The sequence below is a fragment of the Vombatus ursinus genome, unplaced genomic scaffold (genome assembly GCF_900497805.2).
Source record: "Vombatus ursinus unplaced genomic scaffold, bare-nosed wombat genome assembly UNPS02014784.1, whole genome shotgun sequence".
NCBI lineage: Eukaryota > Metazoa > Chordata > Mammalia > Diprotodontia > Vombatidae > Vombatus > Vombatus ursinus.
This window is the reverse complement of record NW_020954562.1, coordinates 1,874,086-1,898,347: the sequence shown is the minus strand read 5'-3', so window position 1 is coordinate 1,898,347 and position 24,262 is coordinate 1,874,086. Positions and strand designations below refer to the sequence as shown.

Sequence of the window (24,262 nt, the reverse complement as noted above, 5' to 3'; positions counted from 1 at the left end):
TTTGCAGACGAGGTTTCTTGAGGTTGAGACGTTAAGTGACTTGCCCAGGGTCAGATAGCTGGGAAATGTTCTAGGCAGGATTTAAACAGGATTAAACTTGACTCTGAGGCCAGTGTTCTAACCATTGCACCACCTAGTGGCCGTGCTGAAAAAAAAATAAGGCCTCTATGGACTGCTATTTTTACTGATGAAAGGAATACCCATTTCGATGAGATCCTAGTTCCACAGAAATATTAAAGAAATACATTGTCAGAAATAGAAAAATAGGTCTAGGCTACTTTAATTTCAACAGTATCTTACCCTCAATGAACTATGACATGCATAATGTAAAAAGTAAGGCCAATTCAAAAATTAAGACAACATGAATATTTAATGATATTTCTGAATATATATTATATACCCAAACTCTGGCATCTATTGACATGAGGAAAATACATTAATGAATTTCTGTTAATAACACAGCTTGTGAAATGACAAAATGGAATTAGACACTGTTAAGAAAAATGAAAATTTAATTTCCAACAAATACAATTATCTTCCTATACTACCATTTCCATATTCCCAGTTCTGTTATGAAGCCACAAGATAATAATCAGGAACAACCTCATCCATGATGCTTCAATACTTGTGTGAATAAGAATAATCATTTTTCTCTCAACTCATTTTCCTTGTGTTACAAGTCTGATTTTGCATTTTCTACAGAAGATCTATGCCCCCTTTTCCCTTAATAAGTATGGCCACCCTTTAGCACAAGGCCTAACTACTACTTTTGAAAACTGCATACACACAATTCACCACACACACACACACACAAGCACGTGCTCCTGTCAGATACCAGGCCACCCATATGTAAGGCGTGTAATTCTTAGTCTTCAGGCTCCTCATAGTGAGCATAGCCACTGGCATAGGTCCTTCCTAAATTCAAATTAGTGAACAGATCTGTGGTCTCCGTATCCGAATCTTTTCCTGCTTCATCCTCCTCCTCATCGTCCTCTTCTGCTTCATAGTCATCGTCTTCTTCTTCCTGGCATCCTCTACCTCCATACTTTCCAGATGCAAGATTCTTCCAATAGGCATCGTACCCAGAAGCTCCATCTGCTTCTTCACCTCCAGTTTGCCGGCCAAACTTCAAGGAGCGCGCTGCAACAAGAAAGAGGCATGAATTCAGCATTCACATTTTTTTTTTTAAGGCAATGGGGGTTAAGTGACTTGCCCAGGGTCACACAGCTAGTAAGTGTCAAGTGTTCGGTCTGAGGCCGGATTTGAACTCAGGTACTCCTGACTTCAGGGCCAGTGCTCTATCCACTGCACCACCTAGCTGCCCCCTAGCATTCGCATTTTTCAAAATCTTTTGTCTAAGACATGAAATAATTCTGATCACTGGCTGCTTTTTAACAACCCCACCTAATAAATTTTAAAATCCTTTCTTAAATGCTTCAATTTCATTCTAAGTGTCTTCAATTTATTCTTAATGGAAAAGCAACTAATGCTTTTAAAAAATAAAACACGTGAAGAATGTTATCCTCCAACAAACTATATAACCTGCATGTGACACTTAGGCAAGACATATACATCAATCAATAATCATGGATCCTATAGCAATAATCATTTAATCAAGAGTTGGCATCTTTACCATCAAATGAAATTGACAAGGGCTAGTCACTTTGCAGGCCTCAGCATCTGTTACTTTCATGCCCCAGCTTGACACTATCGCTGGTTTGTTGCCAAGATTTTTATAGTGATAGCAAAACAGGAAAGACACATAACCATACTAGGGGCAGGTAGCTATTTTGTGAAGACATAAAAACACTAACATAATACAAGGTATCAAATCTAATTTCTCGACCAGTAGTAGCAAAAACAAATATTTTAACTAGGTTTGGTGTACAACAAAAATTCATTCTTTAGTTTGTACTCATCATTTCCAGGATGCAACAGACTTCACATGCTATCTTACTCTTCAAAAAATTAGACACATACATAAATGAACGAGATACTGTGAAAAACAGATGTACTCAATTTGTCCTGTTTTTTTACAACTGCAAAACTCTGAAAAACAAATCAGTGACTGGGTTAGCCTAGAGGATAAGCAATAGATATGGGGAGTGAGAAATTGCCTGTAAAAAATACATCTCTTGTTTTTCATTTGATCACAGAAATGTCAATTTTCTTGATTAAATATACATTATTACAGTAGCCATTTATAAAGCTAAAAGGACAGTTCTAAAGTGTTTTCTAAAAGGTTAAAAGTTTTCTTAGAAACTGTGAACTGCATTTCAATACACTTTTTGGACTCCACCCATAGTCTTAGTAGATAATAACTTTATACATGTTACATAAGCACACTAAAACTCACATATATTTTCATTTTCCTCCTATGTAAAAAGAAAAGGTTGTGCTAAATGATGTCTAAAGTACATTTTAGCCCTAATATTCTCTTTCATTTTTATTGAGCACATAATTTCAGGGGTGAAAAGAACTACTGGTAAGAAAACACTCTCTACCAATGCAGACTGGCAAATTCTCTTCGACATACAGTCTCAGTTCCTGGGACACTGAAAGGCCTCAGGGTCACACAGTCATTATATATATCAGAGGCAGGTCTTCCCAATTTTGTGGCCTGTTCTCTATCCACTATTCCATGATGCCTATCATTCATTCTATGATAATGATCAAATATTTTAAGACTGGCTTGTGAAATAGCCCTGTAATTTCACCAAACCTAAAATTACCATCAAATACTTCTTCTGAATTTAATAGTTAATCAGATTAATAGGAAGATAGGGGCAGGGGGTGGACAAGAAGGCTCAGATCTTTAAATTTCTGTATTTAGTAGGGCATTAACTAAGGCAAACTTATGGCTGACCACAAAAGCTATCCCCCCCAAAATGATCTTATTTCCAAATTAACTAAGTTAAAAAATTATCATACTCCTACATGTATACTTTTTCACAGTAGAGCCAAGTCCAATTTTCTTAACCAGATGAAAATACTAAGCATAAAAAATGCTCTACTCAACTATAATGCCTAAGAATGGACACTCTAAGTAGGGTCTTACTTGACATGCTCAGATCCTTAGTCTCTTGAGTTTCATGTCCACATTTAGGACAGGGAGGTTCTTTTCCTTTTTCTTGCTTAAACACTTTGCTCCTTGTATGATCATCACAGAAACAAGCCTAAGAGGAAAAGAAGCGAATAACTGAGAGATATTACTTTAACCTAGTTCAAGAAATAGTTTTGATTGAGCATAGATGGAAATAAAGTTTTCACAGGATCAGAGAAATATCCCTTCTGGGAAGGAATAAAATCAAGTAGGGGTTCTTAGGGGAAACAAAGTCTAGATCAGTCAGCATAGTGCCAGTAAATTATAATTTAATTTAAGGCCATAACTTACCACAGTGTGGTGTCTCCTTTATACTTCAGACACTCAATACATAAGATTTCTCCCCCATAATAATAATAGATGCTTAGAAATGAAGTAATCATCGAAATCTATAAATTGAAATTGTACTCTCAATTAGCAAGTCTGATCCAAAAAAAGAAGGGCAAACTTGATGATGGATATGGCCTTGTGAGAAAAACAACTACAAAAGTGTTTGCTATGACTAAGAAATCATTAAGTGATCCACGATAATGTGGAAGTGTTTAAGGCATAGGTTCTGAACTTTTTTTGTGTCATGGGCCCCTTTTGAAGTCTGGTGAAGCCCACAGATCCCTTCTCAGAATGATGATTTTAAACGCATCAAAAAAGGCATATGATTGCAAAGGAAACCAAGTCGATTTAAATACAGTTGTCAAAATATCTAAATAATCAAATAAATAAGTAAACAGAGAAAAAGCTACATACACATTCATATATTTATTTGTAAACAAACAAAAGCAAACTTATGAAGCTGTATGTGGAGTCAGGAGGACCTGAGTTCAAATCCTGCCTCAGATATTTATGAGTTATGTCATTATGAGCAAATCATTTAACCAGTTTGCCTCTGTTTCCTCAACAGTAAGAAAAAAAAAAAAAAACAACACCTACCTCCAAAGGTTGTTGTGAGGATCAAATGAGGTATGATTTGTGAAGCATTTAATATAGAACCCAGCACATAGTAGGGGCTAGGGCTATATAAATGTTTATTTGTTAAATTTTTATTTATTTAAATGTTTATTTACCTTCCCTCTCCCTGCACCAAGGTTAAAAACCCCGAATCTAAGGGGCAACAATCCAGGGGGAAAAAACAGTGTGGAGTAAGGTAGTAGGGTTTTTTGTTTGTTTTGTTTTTTATCATCAAAATTGTAAAAAAAAAAAAAAAAAAACCAATCTGCAAAAACTCTGGCTTGATACAATGGTCATTTTCAGTAATGTGTTATATAAGTTAAAATAATAATAACTAACATTTTTATAAGCACTTTAAGGTCTGGAAAGCACTTTATAAATACTATCTTATTTTAGCCTGACAACAACCTTGGAAGGGAGCAGGTGCTATTATCATCTCCATTTTACAGATGAAGAAACTGAGGCAAACAGAGGTTGACTTGCCCAGAGTCATACTACTAGTGTCTGAGGCCAAACTTGAACTCAGGTCTTCCTGATTCTAGATACATCTTTCCTTTCTGGTAACAATAAATGCATTTTTTAATAAGAGAAAAAGATGGTCTGTTTATATGACATTTACAGAAAACATAGGGATTATTTTGGATAGTATGTTCTGATTTCCTCTACGGTAGAAGTAGAAATGGTAGAAAGAACACTTGAATGGGATTTAGAAGACCTGGGTTTTAGTTTCATTTCTGTTATCATACAACCCCATGCAAGTTCAAGTTACTTAGCCTCTCTTGGTTGATGTTTCCTTATTTATAATATAAAGTGAGGAAATTCAACTACTAGAATTATTGCTCATGTTGCTTCCAGCAACATGATGTTCTTGAACAATCTAAGAACTGGTTGCTGAGTTAGAATCATGAAGGAAACCCTGAGATAAAATACACAAGGGATCCATTTCTACCTTACAGCGGAGGCACGAGTGCTGTCCCAGCCGATTACAGGAAACACCTGTGGGAGAAGATATTGTTCTGTCATTTTCAAACTAAAACTGACACTACTACTTTCAACAAATTTGTATCTAAGTTTGAGCCCTCAGATCTATTATCTAACTCCTAATTATTCTGTACCAAAATGCAAACCTGAAAATAGAAGCACACACAGTTATGATGGGGTCCCCAATACAGAAAAGGGAAATCTACAAAGTCTGCAGACATTGTTTTGATTCCCAGAACTTTGCTTTTCTCCAGTTACTGCAGGTGTCTCCAATTTGCCAGCACCCGACAAACTGCACTACCACCATCCTTACCTAGAGGGGTACCAAATCCTCTTTTACCTCTCTGATCCAAGCAACGGCCCTTACTTTAGTCACCCACACATGACTTAGGTTTTTCCAAGGGCTACCCTAAACACCACTGCTGATACAAGCCTCTGATTTTGTGGATTCAGATACTTACCACCTCACCCTGCCAATTCCATGTAAGGTAAGTATAGAGAACAAGAAGTTTGTAAAGTAAGGATGGAGGAAGGAAACACAGTATTGAATTGGGGAGTAGACAGAAAAGTACTATGGTGTTAGAATACAAATTTGGTGCATCTACTGTCATCAATATTAAAAATTATTTTTTTAAAGAAACACCGGCAGATCTGTTCCACTCTTCATCTTTTCTCCTCCTGCCCATTATATCTATACTCCTGGGATTATCTGGCTTGGTTGGGTACAACATGAAGTTTCTGGCAGCCTTGGCTTCTTCCCTTATGCTCATCCCTGTTTTGTGGGGCAACACTGCTTGTAATCTTCTACTACCCTCTCCCTACAATGTTTCACAATCACATTTATACCCTAAAGTGGTGCTTCCCTTAGCAGCTGTTTGTGCTTATCGAAGAGGTTACGTATACACTGGCTGAGCCAGTTTCTGGGCTCTCTCATCCTCCTGGTCATAGCAATCATTTTACACCTGAGCTTTGTCTTAGAGTCTAATCCACACAGCAATTTGTGAGGGGCCATGTGGGAAACAGGGACTGCTCAGATCCATCTATCCCTCCAGGTCTGTCTGCCCCTCAGCCATTAAAGTGAATGCTGCCTGCTAGCCAAAATCTGCAACTCTACAGCTGCATTATATATGTGGGAAAAACAATATTAGCATTAATAATAATAGCAGCTAGCATTTATATAATGCTTTAAGATCTGAAATGTACTTTACATATATTATTTTATCTGATCCTCACAACAATACAGATGAAGAAACCAAGAATGAGAGAGGTTAAACGACTTGCTGCTTAGCTAGTCACACAGCTAGAGACTGGAGCAGAATTTGAACTCAGGCATTCTGTCCACTATGCTCCTAGCTGCCTATTAGTCAAGAAAGATAGATATTTACAAATGGGATTTAAAATATTCCAATAACATGATGTTTCTTTGCCTATTTTTTTAATTGTCTTCCAGCAGCATGTTTTTAACATGTACAGTACAATTTTCTAATATACATGTCTTAGAGATAATGATGACTATGTATATATAAAACATGTTATAATGCAGTAGTGTCAAACCCAAATAGAAACAGGAGCAACTAATCCATATATAAGGTTCCCTGAAGGTTATGCATTGACTTAGTTTTAAAATGTAACGTTATCTACGTTTTATTATCTTTTTGTTTCTTTTGTTGACTACTTCCCAATTACATTTTAATCTGGTTTGGGACACTCTGGAATGTTGCTATAACTCAAATTTAAAATTCCTACAATTCAGTTATAATGGCAAATGCATAAATTATTGGATTCAATCAACTGAAGGATAAAAGTAGTCTACATTTATCGGACTAGTATGGAACCACTGGAATAGCATTTCAAGAACCTTCCCATGTTCCAAGAGTAATTAGTAAGTGAGAAAACAAAGAACAAACCAGATGGCAGAGAAAAGGGAAGCCTTTAAGAATTAATTATAGCAAACAGAAGAACATTGTGAATTTACAATGACACTGATTTTAATATTATACATCAGTGACACAGTGATCATTCCCTCTTGGGATGCTGATGATTATAGAGCTTTGGGGCTTTGCTTGTGTCTCTTACTGCATCACTAAAAGATGACAGAATTATAACGCTGTCATTCGCAGTACCCTGCCTTTTATTCCATGTGCCATAAAACGTACAAAGGAAAAAAAGTCAGTGTTTTGCTACATATTCTTGCAATGTGTAAGGCTCAGATTTGATTCATAATTCCAGACACTCCTTTAGTCTTTGAAACTTTGTCTATTGGTCTAGAAACAGTGCAAGACTATAAATCTTAGATATCCCTTAGTAGATGAACCTATTTTAAAACCACAGATAAGGAATATACTTAGAAAGCACTTCTTGTAACAAAGTCTATATGAGCCTCTCAATACATTTCTAATGAAGAAACTCGCCTATCCAACTTACCTAAGTATCAAGCCCTGTGGAAAGTAAGTTGGTTCACTGACAAAAATATTAGTAATCTAGAGTCAGTAGGCTATGTGTTTTTTAATTGTTTTATCCAATAATGGAAAATCAATATTCACTTAAATTATCATTCCATGGGAGGTTTCATGGGAAGCATGCTATTTTTTTCCACTATATGTTAATATTCTTAAAAAAAAGTACCTTGGATAGACACAACAATTTAGATGAAATTACTTACATTTAAATGTTTCTGCCTCCAAAACCTGGCAGCTGGCTTGATGTTCAAATTGATCATCTTCACACAGGAAATTATGGCAAAAAGAGCAGCTAAATATTCTGCCTCCTGTGGGAATTCCCAAGACAATACACAAATGTGTTGACATAGTAAAATTAAGAGAACTTAAGTGACACTGCTTTAAAAAGTGATGTGCTAATGAAGGGGAACATAAAAATTATCTAGCAATTTTTGTTCTGATAAAAAAGACAATGACAACAGTCAGACTATTTAGGGGAGATAGCTTATGACCCTCAGTATCCTTTCTTCCCCACTGCCCTTCTCTGTCCCTAACCAAACAATATTCACAATTCCTAAAGAAGACTATTTGTTCTTGTTGGTTGGATAGACAAGACTAGTACCTACAATCAGTGCTACTACATGCCCCTTTCCATATTGTCATAACAACAATACAGCTGCCAACAGCTGGTATAAAACTATGTCCATTAACTATAACTCTAGAAATAACTTTGCAAGCAGCATCCAGAATGGTATAAAAGACATCCTACATGTCTAACAAAGTAGGGTATCTTTTCCCCTCACTTTACCTTATTTCTAATAACTTACCATGGTCCCATACACCTCTTTCACATTCAACACATTCTGCATCAGTAAGAGGACAGGTACAAGCATGGGTGCTCAGACATTTCCTCCCATGGCAAACCCAAGCTTCACAGAAATCACAGATAGCACCCTGTAACCAAAGAGGGAGGAAAAATTGATCTTTGCCACTGATCATTTCAAATCCTATACATGTAGCAACCCATCTACCTTTGGTGCAATAAAGAGTTTCACAGGAGAAAGTTCACATAGGACACAAATATTGTAGCCTGAAGAGTCAGCAACTACTCATCACATGCAGACCCTACTTGAAAATCATAAGGAACAGAGGGAAATGGACTGGGACAACTTTAGCAGCACAAAATCCACTAAATGAGCAGCCTATTTATCCATTCCACACTAGACAGGGTATTACACATCATTAAATCACAGCGAAAGACTAGGCACAATGGCTCCTTCACCTGCATCTCTCAAAATAAATTCTGATTCTGATGTAGTATTCATGCACTTCTTATCTGGTAAGGGCTTCTTATAATTGAATGAACTTTCACATCAACATTTTTTACTTTCAAAAAAAGAGTTCACACATATGATTTCTAAAGAGGATCATGAAGTTATTCTGGAATAAATGAGATAAAATGCTAAAAATATTGTTTAAAAAGACAACTGATGATGTTCTGATGTGATCACTCAGGATGCTTGTTTGTCGACAATGATAAAATTTAATACAAACCAAGCCCTAGAATAAGTTACTCTAGCTCTATTCCAGGCTAAGAGAGTACACATAATAAATGTTCTTCTAATAAAAACTCTTCGATCTTGTACAGTGGTAACAATACATGGAACAGTAAATCTACAGAATGTTTTTGGCTTTTAAAGTGGAATGCTAATGCACACGCCACTAAAAGAGCCATAATTCTGAAATACAGCACTTTACCAGATATATGCCCTAATTATGTGTGATTATATTTAAATGGTTTTATTGGTTTGTCCATCTACTAAATGGAAGTAATTATATTTCCCATTCATACACCTTAGGGAATTTTTTTTAAAGGAGAATTTGTTTTGCTTGACTATGCATATACGGTACAAAGTTGGGTTTTTTTTTTTTCCTTTTCTTCCAATGAGGAGAAAAAGACAGGAGGTAGAAAAAATAACTGGAAAAAAAAAGAAAATTTAAAAAAAATTTTAAAGCTAGGAAGGGCTATTAGACACAAATATGCTACCAAGAAATAGTGGAATCTACTTTACAATGATATCTAGGGGCACAGAATGCAAAAGCTGACCTTCTGGACATTTTTGGTTCTGATTATATCGAATACAACACTACATAAATGACTCAATATTTAATTACCTCATCAACTACCTCACAAGAAAATGTACCTAAAAAGTTGATTATAAGAAGAATCTTTATAAATAAAATCATATTTTCCCATTGATTTCTTCTATAAAAAGTTTTGCTTTCCAAAGGACAAAAATTTATCCTAGGACATTAAAATTTAAAAACCATACTTCAAAATGCAGAAGATTTTCTAAAACCACATATTAAAAAGTAGGAGGTCAAGAAATGGATTTTCATGTGTGTAAAACAGTAAGAAGGTCACTGTTGCCGGATCACAGTATGTGGAGGGGAGATAAATTATAAGAAGACTGAAAAGTAGGAAAGGGTGACTGGAAAGGCAGGAAAGACAGGAAAGGGTCAGGTGTGAAGGGTTTTAAAATTCAAATGGAGGATTTTATATTTGATCATGGAGATAACAGGGAGCCACTGGAATTTGTTGAATAAGTGGAGATGACATGGCATCTGAGTCAAGGATGGACTACAGAAGGGAGAGGCTTGATGAAGGGGGTCCAACGAGAAGTCTATTTCAAAAGTCCAGATGTGAAGCAATAAGGGCCTGCACCAGGGTAGGGGATGAGTTAGAGGAGAGATGAGTACATATATAAGAAATGTTACAAAAGTAAAATCAACAAGACTTAGCAAATAATTGCATACGGGGAAGTAAGACAGAGTGAACAATCAAGGATGACACCTAGGTTGAAAGACGAGGTTACTGGGACAACAGTGGTGCAGTAACAGGGAAGTCAGGAAGAGGGGAGGGTTTAGGGAAAAGATAATGAGTTCTGTTTTAGAGATATGAAGTTTGAGAGGCCTACTGGATATCTAGTTCAAAATGCCGAAGACAAGTAGTTGATGTGATACTGGAGAACAGGAGAGAGATTAAAATATATAGATCTGGGAATCATCTCCATAGAGATAACTGAATCCATTGGGGCTGATGAGATTACTGCAGGAGAGAATACAGAAAAAGAAGAGAAGGTACAGGGCAGAGCCTTGGGGGACATTCAGGTAAGTTTTCAAATAAAAAGGTACTAGCTGCAAGACCTTTTGTTAATTGTTTATTAAACTAAGGTCCTGAGTCTTGGTTAGGGTTCTGAGCACACTGAAAGACACTTATCTGAAAATCTTTCATTAAATCAAAACTGAATAACATTCCCTAACAAGGTACAACTCACAGATAAAATATGTCTTCTACTGTTATTCCTACTATTAAAATGATTTGTATTCCTTGATCATAATAACAGAGAAAATGCACATGAGTAATAAAGCAGAAGTTATGTGGGGATTAAAAGTTTTCCATGAATGATCCACAAGGTTGATAAAGGAGAGTGACTTATACAGAGAGAAAGACAGATAAGGCTTTGACATCAAACTTAGAAAAATATTTTCCATCAGAATAATTTACTGTAGTAAATATTTGTTTTACTTTAAAAGATGATTTTTAAGAAAGCTTACCACCATTGCAAGGCCAGTACTATATACACCAGCATGCTTTATGACACAATCTGAAGACTTCATCATACATTTTGTTTTCCCTATGTTTAAAAAAAAAAAATTTAAAAAGGTTTTAAACTAGCCTTGAAGAGTAATACAAAAATATCTACTAAGCCTTCATTTTTTCCTTTAATCTACTCTTCTACAAAAAACAGTCCAGGAGTAAAACAAATTAAATCAACATTCTTTACTACTTATCTGAGTGACTAGGAGAGTGGTTATAACTAAGATATTTAACTGTATGTGGAAGTTCTTTCAAGATAAGTAATATTAGTAAAAATAAACATTTTGTGCAAGTTTGCACACAAAATCACACCAAATATAAATTTATGCATAAATTTATAATCTAGTATCAATATTAAGCATCTTGTGACACAGAAACAGAAATTGTATATGTCATACTTAGAAATATACTCATTACTATTTAGCAATCATTTATTTCTGTTATGTTTGTTACCCAACATAATATTCTGCTTGTAACTGTAGGAGGGTAAGATTGCCTGGGAATCAGGTACAGAGTCTAGACTGAGCTTTTCCATTAACTACTACTTATGTGATACTTAATCTCTCTGGGTCTGTTTTCTCATCTGTAAAATGACTAGGTAGGGCTATTTGAACTTTAAGTTCCATTCCACATCTAAGATTCTATGAAAATGCTTAAATAAAAAAGTCCTATTAATTTCACATTATATAATTCATATTTTAAAAAGCTAGGTTTAATAGTATTGCTAACTTCATTTTGCAGCATTATCTCAAGTCTGATTATCTCAAGTCTGAAACCAATCCTTACAGAGCTTATTCAACATGAATTTATATATGTTATTAGCCATGCTAACCACTGCAGAAACATTTTTAAAACTATATAGATAGGCTTGACAACAGGCATTTTGAAGTAGAGCCTGAGGTACACAAAAAACTATTATAAATTTGTTGTTGAGACCAATGACCCCAGAAAAAGTCAATGGGGATCACTGACAAAATGAAAAACCCCAATCTTCGGCCGAGTAGAATGACAAAGAAATCATGAGGAAAAATACTTTGTAAGCCATTAAGGACTATCTAAATCTCCTATCACCAGTTTTTCAGCTCTCATAAGGAATTAAAATGGAAAGATGACTAAGAGAAACAATTTTACAACATCTCTGCCTTCCTCCAGAACAAAACCCTTGAGATAGGCAAGAAGGTTGCTAGTGATGAGAGATGTAACAGTAAGTAAGAAAAGTTCTATCCAGCAACTACCCAATATCCCCACGTTTCTGATACCAAGTAAGAACATAAGCAGGTACAGTATACATCCAAAATGCTTCCTTCCCATTATTCTAATTCTCCACTATTAGAATGAAATAATAATCCTTTACTTACTATCATGGCCTACCCCCCCAAAAAGTCAGGAAATTGACCTCTCAATCTTCCTGCTAAAATCAGCTCTCTTATGTAACCCAGATTCACATTCCTTAGACATCGTATTCCAAATGAACTCACAAGGTAGACCAATGATCCAGTCAACTTACATTTTCTGTTCCTAGCTCTAAAAGTGACATTAAAATAGTGTGTATGGTACTATGATAAATGAATGGCTCTCTACAACATAACCTTCAAAGGTTATACCCTTATACTACTAACTCCTTTTTCATCCTGTATCTATCACTCATGAATGTATCTAAGTCCTTTTTAAACCTGCTTATCTTTTTAGGTGGAATGACCTTTCCTGATGACAAGTACCATTTTTATTATTTGAGGTGAGTGGCATATCCTATTCTATTCTGAACTAAAAACAGGCAGGTATAAGAGACTGAAGACCCCCAAAGGGCATCTGCTAAGCACCTGGAAGTAACAAAGGCAACGTGATTTCAAAAGATAAGAATTTGTCTAGCCCTATGAAAAAAAATGCTTCAAATCACTAATAATTAGAGAAATGCAAAGAGGCTCCACTTCACATCCATCAGATTAGCAGTTTTTAACAAAAGGGATCATAATTTCTAAACAAGTGGACCTCTGTAAATCAGATATAGATATAAGTCATATAAAAACTAAGATCTTAAAAAAAGGTAGCCTGGACCTTTCAACTTTTCCCCAGCATTTTATTGATTCTTAGGCAAACAAGGACAATGGCATTCTTCTGCTAATCAAAAAGCGGTGTATTTTAACATTAAGTTTATCTGCGAGACAGATTGCTTATTATAAGCAATTATAAGACTGCTTGTGAAGAACATTCACGTTCAGGTCAAAATATATTAACATCACAAACAGAATGCTCTGTAAAGAAAAAGACATGTGTCTTTTGTTATATATACTTACCACATTGAGCGCACAGGGGTAACTTCTGCACAGAATTACAAAAGTAACAAAATGCTCTATTCTTCTGTCGTCTTGTTATGTGAAATAAAAACAAAGAGTAAAGTCAATTAATAAAAAATAAAATGCAAATTTCATAATGAAATGTATGAAGAAAAAAATATTAAATTTTTACCTTTGACATTTATCACATTCCTGTAAGCGAAAAAAAAAAACAAATTATTTTTTTTTTCTATTGGCATAAGATGGTGAAGAGAATTTACAAAGGTGACATCATAATTTGGATTTAGTTGGTACATATTTTAGGTGACTATATACAAACAGAGGTAGGAATGTTTGGCTTGAGTAAAATCACATATTGCATTATATATGTATGAGATGGAGAAACGGAAACAGAAAGAAGACAGGAAAGAGTTAGAGTTATCACAAGAAAAAGAAGTTACATCCAGGGATGAAAAAAGGCAAACATAAGACATTAAAATAATACATACAGGAAATGGTAGAATAAAACAAAGACTGAAAAAGAGATGAGCAACATCATGAGGACAAGAAGGGTACAGAATTTAAAAAAGGGGAAAGCCAAAATAGCTCATTGGGACATGGTAAATAGGGGGAGTTTTTTTTTAAAAAAAGGCAGGAGATGAATATGCATCAAATGTTATTTTACCACATCTTTGTATAATCCCAACCAGCCCAGAAATTGGTAGCCTACACTGTTCAGACCCATATTTGCTATAAAAACCACAAAGAAATTCCTCCTGGAAGGGCTATCTACAAAAATGCCAGTGGCAGTGATGTAGTGGCACAGATAGGAGTATCTGGAGAAACCCGAGACCAAGGCAGGAATCTAGCACAGGTATAGGGGAAACAAGGAACACATATAGGAAGGACCATCAGCGTAACTGAAATTCAGAAAATGTAACATTACATAACTATTTTGTGTAAGGAATTAGATACCAAGGATACAAAGACAAAAGAAAGATGGGTCTAGTCTTCAACATGATTACATCCCATAGGGAATATGAGAGGTACACAGATCAGTATGAGAAATAATAATATGAAGAAAAGAACACAACATTACTGGGGGAATAGCAAGACTTCACAAAGAAAGCAGGACCTGGGCTAAGCTTTGAAGGAAGATAAGGAAGGAGAGGAGATGATGGAGATAGGATCCTGGTAAAAAGACTAGAGCTGAGGAGGGTCAGAATTGGCAGACCCAAGTAAGTTCTGAATCATCTATCTGGTTCCCTATCTCCCCCCAACTCCAACTAGGACAGCTCCTTCTAGGGAATTTTCAAGAGAAAGAGATAAATGAGGCCATAGAAAACATCCCCCATATCTGGTGTAATGATATCTGTGATGATGAAGGATCAGTGAAAACAGCCAGGTATTTTCTGGAGATTTAGCTGGCAAAATAGCTACTCAATAGACTTGTGGAAGTGGTAGAGTCAAAGAGAAGCGAAAATATATTCATGAATGCAGAGGAAGCTAAAGAAGTGAAAGATGAGAAGCTGAAAGTTAGGGAAAGTGAAGAAGTAAATACAACCTACTATTGACTATCTCCCCTTCCCTTAGCTCCAACTGCTGCTGATCAACTATGGCTTAATCATATATGGGCATTTGTTGGATTCTGATACTTTCAATAAAGAGTCTCCTCTATGCCTTCCTGTTAGGCTTTACCCATTTCCTCAGGTATGGAGTCAGGGGCCACGGATACAGGAACCAAGAAGCCTGGGGTCCTCAGGGGTTGGAGCTAGGTGGCTGCATTTTGAGAGTCTGGGTTCTCCCATGTCCCCACAGCACCACTCCAGAAGAAACAGCAGGTCCTTAAGTCCTAGTAAGCCACAACAGTACCTATTCTTTTACCCTTAGATCCCAAGGAAATTCTGAGACTTTGCTACCCAGATTTTCACAGAGAATAGTTCCTCCAAGCCTCTAGGTATCTCAATAGAATAATAAAAGAGGTCAAGAATGTTGATAAACTTCCAATGGTAACTAACCAGGGCAAGAGGTGGGGAATGGGAGAGGGGTTTGCTGGCCGTTTACAAAGGCCCATCAGAAAATTCTTCATAGGACAGGACCTAAGATCCAAAGTTTGAAATACCTGAATAGCACAAAAAGATATAACAACACACCCTTGCATCAATATAAAACACTATTTTGAACACAACTTTTCTCAATTACCAACAAAGAAACATTTCCTATTGAGACAGATGCTCTATTTAGCATATATCACGTTAGGAGCTACACAGAATATGGAATGAAATATAATTAATGCAAGAAACATAATAGGTATGTACATATATGGGTACAGGCATCATCCTATGACATCAAATTCTAGACTAAAATTAAATGATACAGCACACTGTAAATAATGGAACTCTATTGTTTTCACTGTAACCTATAAATAACAGCATCTGGTTTTATCAATATCTGTCCTGAACTATCACCTCTTCCTCTCTTTCTACACTCTCACTCTGGGCTATCTCAACAACTCCCATGGGTCCATTCTCATCTACAAACTGATTGATGACTCCTAAATCCATACACTCTGCCTCAACCTCTCTCCTTAATTCAAATCCTGAATCAATAATTGCCTGTTAGGCATCTCCACTAGAGTTACAAATTCAACATGTCAAAAAGAGAACTCATGATAACATTTCCCCAAAACCCATCCCTCCTCCAAACTTTACTATTTCTGCTGAGGGCACCCCTAGTCACCAAGTTCACAACAGAAATCATCTTTGGCTCCTCCCTTCTCTCCACATTCAGCTGCCAAGTTTTGTCAATTTTACCTTCATAGCATCTTACATCTATCCCCTTCCCTCTAATCTCAGTGACTATATCACAAAAACCCCTAAAATAGCCTCCTTACTGATCCCTGTACTTCTAGTCTCTCCCTTCTCCAATTCATCTTCCACACAGGTGCCAAATGAATATTACTAAACCACAAATCGGAACCCTGTTAACAAAGATTTTTAGTGGTTCCCTTCTAGATTAAAATACAAACTCTTCAATTTGGCATTTAAAGTCCTCTACCATCTGGCTTATCTTTCTGGATTTATTTCACATCACATCCCTTCACATACTCCACGTTTCAGCCAAACTGACCTCCTACCCTTTCCCCACACTTGACATCAAATTCCAGTGCAATGATTCCAGTAAAAGCTGTCCCTCGTGCCTTGGATGCACTCCCGGCTTTCCTCTACCTCTTAAAACTTTCTTTATCAAGGCTCAGATCAAGTGATAACTTCTCCTCAAAGCCTGATTTTCCCAGTAATGAAGTGATCATACCATAATTACATATCTGTGCACACATCTAGACACCTAATAGAACGTAAGCTCCTTGAGGGCAGAGACTGTTTAGCTGTTGTCTTTATATTTCAAAAGTGTCTAGAACAAAGCCATGTGTACATGTGTGTGTACGTGTGTATGTGTGCGTGTGTGTGTGTTTGTGTGTGTGTTCACTTAATAAAGGTGTATTTAATTGAATTGGGAGGGAAATTACCATCGAAGCGTTACATGGATGTTTAGCTAAATCGATATTGCCTCTTGCTGCTCTCAGCTGTTTTTCACGTTTTCGACGGCTTTCAGCTTTCTTCCTCGCACCAGTCTTTTTTTTAGGCATTTTGCCTACTTTCTGCACGTAAGAGAAAAGAAGATTTGAGATCTGGCTGCATCTACTATTTTAATCCAACTATAATTATATAACATAATGTTCTCCCAACCTGGTAATTTTGACGGATTAACCACATTACTCAAATTTTTTGAAACATTTAACACATTATATATGCTATCTGACAAGGAAATGAGGTACTCTTTAAAACACATAGCCTTTTAAAATAAAGCACTTATTTACATTCACAGAATAATTCTAAAATATGTGAAACTCAAAAAGTAGACAGCATTTATTTTGAAAGCCAAAACATTTATTGCAGATTAAAATTTCATTTGTGCTGAATTCTTCAAAAGAGACACTACAATCTCCACCCCTCCAAAAACAAACTACCAACCAACCAAAAAAAAAAAAAAAACACCACCCAAACTTCTTTTCTGGAGACAATATAAACTAGTAGAAGAATACAGATATAATCCTTTACTGATCTAATGTATAGCATCCTTCCAAATCGTACAGTAACATAAACAGATTTATCAGTTACTACACTGCTCACCTGAAAAATTAAATACCTAAATACACTAAGCTTGACAGCATTATTCACAAATATAATACATTCTGAGAAGTTATCAAATCTTCTATGTAACCTACTTTCAGAGCACTATTTCTTTAATATAGTCAAAGTTATAGTTAAGCAATTTTAATATAATAAAACATAACAAGTTGAAGTTGTTTTTAATATTTTAATTTTCTTCACTTAAGCTACAGATCTACCATCCTCAACTGTAATAGTTTTCTTATTTAGTCAACTAAGAATTAGCCATTAGCCATGCTTTGCAATCTCTGAAGGAAAAATTTCTAAATTATCATAGTTTAAAAAACCCTAATTTTACAGGAAAATAACACCAGAAAAATAAAATCTAATTAGCATGAATCAAGCAACTTCCACAAAAGAAACCTTTTTTATTGCCTATCCATAAACAAATCAAGGGAAACTAAATAAGCCATGCAGCTCTGAAGTTGAGGCTAAGCAATGTGAAGTCCCAAAGAACTGGCACAACCCATCTTGAACATAAGGCAGTGACTTTTTCATTTAAAAAATGAAGTCTACTATCTTAGGAATACAAAAGTCACAGGATCATAGAGTTAGAGATGGAAAGAATCATATATATCTGCTACTCCAACTTATTTTACAGATGAGAAAAATGAGGCTCAACAAGGTTAAATGATTTGCTGCAATTCACAAAGCTAGTGAGAGGCAGTGACAGGTTTTTAATTCCAAATAAAGGAGAATTCATTCACAACAGAACAGATAGGTTCACTAGATTCATTGCATAGATGACAGTAATTGTATCAAGACTAAGAATGCTATGGATCAGACCTGCACAGCTTGGCAGTAGATAGGGGCCAAAATAAAAATAGGCTAAACTTCTTCAGGACACAGATAGGTTTTCAGCAGCCTACTTTCCAAGTAAAGGTATAATTAATGATTAAACTATTTCTCAAAAACACTTTTTAAAATCAGGCCATAATCCAGAAACTGCAATCAGCAAACACTTCTTTATGAAGTCACCTTCAATAAAAGACTTCCCAGCAGCAGCAATTTCTTCAGAAATCTGAAAACTAACCTTAGTAGCCACCTTATTTTCTGAGTTTACTTTCTTGAAAAACTATTGTTGTTCCCTACTGAGATTTTTCAACAATTTGGATGCTTTAATTTGTTTTTCATTGGTGTCCAATTTGCTTAAGTCAGCGTGCTTTGATTCGAAATGGCAATGAAGACTGTATTCCTTTAGAATGGCTATTATTTCTGCAAGGCACAATATTTTCTCTCTCATGTAGGTAAACAAGTATCTATTTGTCCATTCCGGATTAAACACTCTGTGTTCTGATTCAATCTTCCATTTCTTTCTGTTATTCATTTTACAAAGTCACCCCAAAACCTTTAATGTTAGAACCAAAAAATCTCCACAGTAACTGCTCACATACAAAGAAACACTGAACTGAGTGTCTGACCTTGGAGAGAGTGCCAGACACTCAAGTAACTTGGATGGTGGCCACCCAGTGAGGGAGAAGAAGAAGCCCTCTTGTTGTTGCAGCTCATTGCATAGTGGGTGTCAGCTGCATTGGCATGTGGCTATACTCACGTTGTCCCTGTTCAATGACAGTAATAACCAAAAACACAGCAAAAAGATATGACTCACAGACTGATGATGGTTGGTCGCCATGGGTCACATGACAAATAGGGGAGAGTGCCCAGTGGAAACTGACCCACAATGTTGTATGACGGGCACAATGGTGATTACTCGAAGGTGGGGTAAGCACAATAGTGATTAATCAAAGGTAGGGTAAGCGGGGCATGGACAAAGCACTCATTACATCTTCTTTTTACATGCTCTACGTTTTTTGTGGGCTGCCCAAGATCTTTTCATGGGTAGCCCATGGGCCATAAGTTGTGTAGGCCTGCTATAGAGTTTCCTCAAAGAAATACATGGTCAACCTCCAAAGAGGTTGGACTAATCAAATAAAAGGGGAAAAATGAAAAAAGATCACATTGAGCAACCATAATATGCAACAGTTGGACAGAGTTAGTCTACCAGTAAAATGTTCTTAATTGCTAAAATAATGGTGTACGGAGATAAAAATACTGGATTCGGCATCAAATGAGCTGAATTCAAGTTTTTACTAGCTATGTAAACCTGATCTCTCTAGGCCTCAAGTTTATAATCTATAAAATGACAGTACTCAACTTAATCTATGTTCTAACTTTCAGGGCAACCAATCCGTGTGTCCAATCATCTGTGCAACAACTCTGGAAGGAAGATACTAAGTCTGCAGCTTGGTCAAGTGGTTGAGTACTTGATATTTAGCTTCTTGAGGGACACACAATATTGCAATAGCTTACCATGACAAATACCACATTACTAAACTGGGTCTAAAGCCACAAATCTAAGAGAATGTTAAAGCAAGTTGGGTTAGCCCCTGCGAAATCTAAACATAGCAGGCAACACAAAGTGCTCATAAAGCACTTGATCATGAATCCCATCTACAATATTTAAGACAAGTAATCATATAACCTTCACTTAAAGGCCTTCAGTGAAGGGGAAATCACTTTCTAGACCAGCACTAAAGCCTTAGGAGATTCTTCCTTATACTGAAACTCGTTTAGATTTTGATCTCCCAAAGGACTCCTACTGCAGTCCTTGTAAGAGGCGATGAAAGGTTGAAATAGGTTAGCAACTGTGATTAGAGAGAAGGGGATAGGTGTGAGAGATGCTATGAAGATAAAATTGATAAGACTAGGCAAATGACTGGCTACGGATAGGAGGGGCGAGCCAAGGGATAGCTCCCAGTTGTGAACCTCAGTGACTGGGGGAAACCCTCAACAGTGCTCAGCCCAGAGAATATATTTTTATTTAATGAATAACTGAAGCACAGTCAGAATCAGAGGACCTGGGTATAAGTCCTGGCTATCACTAGCTACCTACATAATTGTGCAAATCAATTTCTTGCAAATTAATGCTTTTCTTACAGCCTCCATTCCCTATCAGCTGGATATTCTAGTCTAGATTTTATTGTACATTTGAAAGAACTCTGAACCAAAGTACAGGTTCTGCCTCTGACAGTCTCTGCATGACCTCCGACAAAACCCTTAACGTGTTCAAGCCTTAGTATCTTCACCTCAATAAAGAGGGTTTTGGACTAGCCCCCGCTTAGCTAGCTGGCTGGACTCCAAGGTGCCTGTTATCTCTAGACCTATGATGCTCAGTACAACCTTTTTCAATCAGTGAAAAGACATCTGGGTTTCCAGAAGTCTAAGAGAACACCTCTGGAATACTCATGGCACTTCAGGAATAGTTCTTTCTCAATAAGTCTTTTATGCTCAAAAAAAGGGCAGATTCCCCAAACTCTGGAACTTTTCAGGAACTGGGGTCACTGGAAAAGATTCCTGCCAGCAAAGTTCAAATAATCTCAGCTGGGGGAGACCTCAATGGCCAACTAGTTCAACTTGTACCTGGAAAAGATTCCCATCTGACACACGCCCAACAAGTAGACCTTCAGCTTCTGCTTGAAGACTTTCAGTAACAGGTAGGGGGTTGGGAGGGATCCCACAACCTTCTGAGGAAGTCCAATCTATTTTTGATAGTTCTAAAACTTCATTAGTTTTTCCTTCCAGCAAACTTTAATTTATAGCTATCCTATGCAATTAAATGGAAGCTAGGTGGCACAGTGGATAGAGTACCTGGCCTGGAGTCAGAAAGACACCTCTCTCTGAGTTCAAATCTGGCCTCAAACACTTACTAGCTGTATGACCCTGGGCAAGTTGCTTAACCCTCTTTCCCTCAGTTTCCTCATCTATAAAATGAGCTGGAGAAGGAAAAGGCAAATCACTCCAGTATCTTTGCCAAGAAAACCCCAAATGGGGTCATGAAGAGTCAGACACAACTGAAAAACACCTAAACAACAACCGCGATTAATATGGCCAAATTTCTTTATTATTTTCCTTATTCAACTGCAAAGTCTATTTAGGGTAGGGACCATCTTTTATCTTAACTCTGAATTTCAGCAGTACCCAGTGCAGTGCTCTAACATACAGCTTTTACGTTTCAACATTAAAACAGTTGTTGAATGACTAATAGCTGAAAAAGTTAAGAGCTTAATAAAAGCTTTCTAAAGAGCTGTATAAAGATTTATACATAGGGAATAATAAATATTAAATTATAGTCAGTAACAAGTTGAGAACTGGTAATCTCAACTTAGAGCTATTCCCATTTTGGTTTTGTACCCTCAGCTGTGTGTGTATTCCAGTGAGTAGGTGCTTAATACATGTTTGTTAAATTGAATCAAACTGAATTAAAATGAATTCCACACGCTTAAAGATATTTGTAGGATCATATAAGATAACATACATAAAGTGCTTTTCAAATTTTAAAGTGTTCTGCAAATGTCAATGATGATTCTGCTTGACCACTGTAAAAACTGATAAAATCTTAAGGGAAAAAAAATCATGCAGTATCAATAAAAGGCCTAAGGTCTTTTTTCAATGCCTGTCTTTTTGGAACATGAAATTTCAGAGGACTGCTCTTTAGATTCACTTTTCTGTTTCTCCCCAAGCTAAATTTCTTTGGCAACATTTAAGAAACCAGGTGACCAGCACAGAGTGGAAAGAAAGTGTAAAAGTATTTCCTAATTTGACAAGAACTGCTGAGAAAACTGGAAAGAAGTTGGGCAGATAGCCTGTTCAGACCAACAGCTCATACCATATGCCACAAATAAGCTCCATGAGGGTTCTTTACCAAAGTATAAAAGATCCCATCCCTTTTTTGGGAAAAATTACAGGAAGGTATCTTTCACAACTAAAGATGGGGAGAAATTTTTGGCAGTCCCCTTGGCAAGCCATTTCATTTCTAGGAGATGTTTCCTCCTGTATAAAATTAGGAGTGTGGGCTAGATGACCTCTAAGATTGATAGCAATAACTGTGATTCTAGGGGGTAGAAGTGACCACAAAGGTCAGTGGTGATTACATAAAAGTGAAAAGGTTCAGGAAGACAAAAATCAATGCAAAATGAAAATGAGGGAAACCACGTGGGGATTGGGGGGTGGGGATATTTGAATTAAGAAAGCTCCTTCGGTTTGGCCAAAGAGAGTCGGATTTTGTTCCTTTTTTTTTTTCACCTTCCAAAGTCTTATTTTGTTTTCCCACCAGTGAATCTTAAATTCCTCACTTCGGGAAATTATGAGATTCCCGGTGCCGTGCGTTCATCTCCTGGGTAGGAAGTCACCTGGGAGAAGCCTCCAGTCCCGGGGAAGAGGGAGGCTCGCAGAGGCGGAAGGAGCCAGAGAGGAGGCCAGCTCGCCTGAGCCCTACCTGAAGAACGCGGAACTCGCCAGAAAGAGAAGACGCTGAGCTTGGGCACTCAGAGGGCCTCGGGTTCGAATCCTGCTCTGCCAACTGGGCAGTGGTGTGACCTTGAGAAGTCACTTCCCCTCTCTGGGCCTCAGTTTCCTCATCTGTAAAACAAGGGAGGAAACAAGCTAGACCTCCTCTAAGGTCACCACTCCGACGTCATTTGGGGACCAATCCCCGGGGAATGGGGGGTCGCTCGCTTCCCCTAGAACGTGGGACTAGCCTCCGACTGTGGCCGGGGCTGAGGCGGGGGACGACCCGGTGAGCCCCACACCCCGCCGCGCGGACACGACCTCCCCCGGGGCCAGCGAAGGCTCAGCGGGACGCCGCCGGCGCCTTCTCCGCGCAGGCCGCGCCCCCACCCCGCGTCCACACTGACCAACGGCGGAGCCTCCCACGGGCCCACGCTGACAGCGGCTGAGTGACAGCGACCCGACGGACAGCGACGGCGCCCTAGGCGGACGTGGGGAAGAGGTTCGGGCGGGCGGGGGCGGGGCCGGCCGGCGTCCGCGCGACGTCAGCACGCCCGCACGCCGACACGTAGGCAAGGGCGGCCCCACCCCTCGCCGCTACCACCCCCTGTTTGCTCTGCCCTCCCTTCCGAGGAGGGAAGCTGCCTTCCGAGGGGCGGGGCTGCCTTCGTCACCCTGGAGACCTGAAAAGAGAAGCAGAGAGTCCAAGGGAGATTAGGAAGGAAGGTCTTGGGGGTGCCCTAGTCTAGATCAGGGATTCCTAACCTTTTTTTGTGTCACTGGGCAATCATGGACCCCTTCTCAGAATAGAGTTCTTAATTTAAATGCGTAAAATAAGATACTAAGGCAATTGAAATACAGTTGTCAAAGTGTTTTTTTTAGACAAGATTATGGGCCATAGTTTCAAAAAACTATTTTTATAACAAGTTCATGGGCCATAGTTATCAATAGATAGACAGATAGGAAGGTAGATAGATAGATGATAGATAGACAGACAGTCAGATAGATAGATAGATATGTGTATGTATTTTTTGTAAAGTTCATTAGGTCCCGGATTAACTTCTTGCACCAAAAAGAAGAGGGGAGGAGGACAAGATGGGAAAGTTGGACAGAATGGGGAAGAAGAGAAGCAGAAGAGCAGTAACAAAGCACAGAGTCCTCCCTTCCTCACTTCCCTGTTTCTGTTGAAGGCACCACCCGCCATCCTTAGACTCTGCCAAGGCTCACCATCCCAGTCATGGGGTCACAGCTGGAGAGCTGGAATGGACCTTCCAGAGGTCATCTAGGCCTATCCTTATTTTACAGATGAGGAAACTGAGGCCCACAGAAGTTCAATTCAATTCAAT

At 37.7% G+C, this 24,262-nt stretch overlaps 1 protein-coding gene across 2 annotated transcripts; it reads right to left on the bottom strand.

Moving 5' to 3' along the window:
- Positions 1-494: 494 nt before the first annotated feature.
- On the bottom strand, positions 495-23,408 carry ZNF330 (zinc finger protein 330). 2 transcript variants are annotated; one of them, XM_027866975.1, is made up of 11 exons: positions 23,324-23,408; positions 22,906-23,048; positions 16,928-17,059; positions 13,595-13,614; positions 13,423-13,493; positions 11,086-11,165; positions 8,295-8,421; positions 7,692-7,796; positions 4,998-5,044; positions 3,059-3,176; positions 495-1,140 (listed from the first exon to the last, which is right to left on the bottom strand). In XM_027866975.1, the coding sequence occupies exons 3-11, from the start codon at positions 17,045-17,047 to the stop codon at positions 866-868; spliced, it is 963 nt and encodes a 320-aa protein (XP_027722776.1). In that variant the 5' UTR covers positions 17,048-17,059; positions 22,906-23,048; positions 23,324-23,408; the 3' UTR covers positions 495-865. The 2 variants fall into 2 exon arrangements, with proteins under 2 accessions (XP_027722776.1, XP_027722775.1); XM_027866974.1 differs by lacking the exon at positions 23,324-23,408 and adding an exon at positions 3,395-3,492 and having other exon boundaries at positions 1,054-1,140; positions 22,906-22,989.
- Positions 23,409-24,262: the final 854 nt, after the last annotated feature.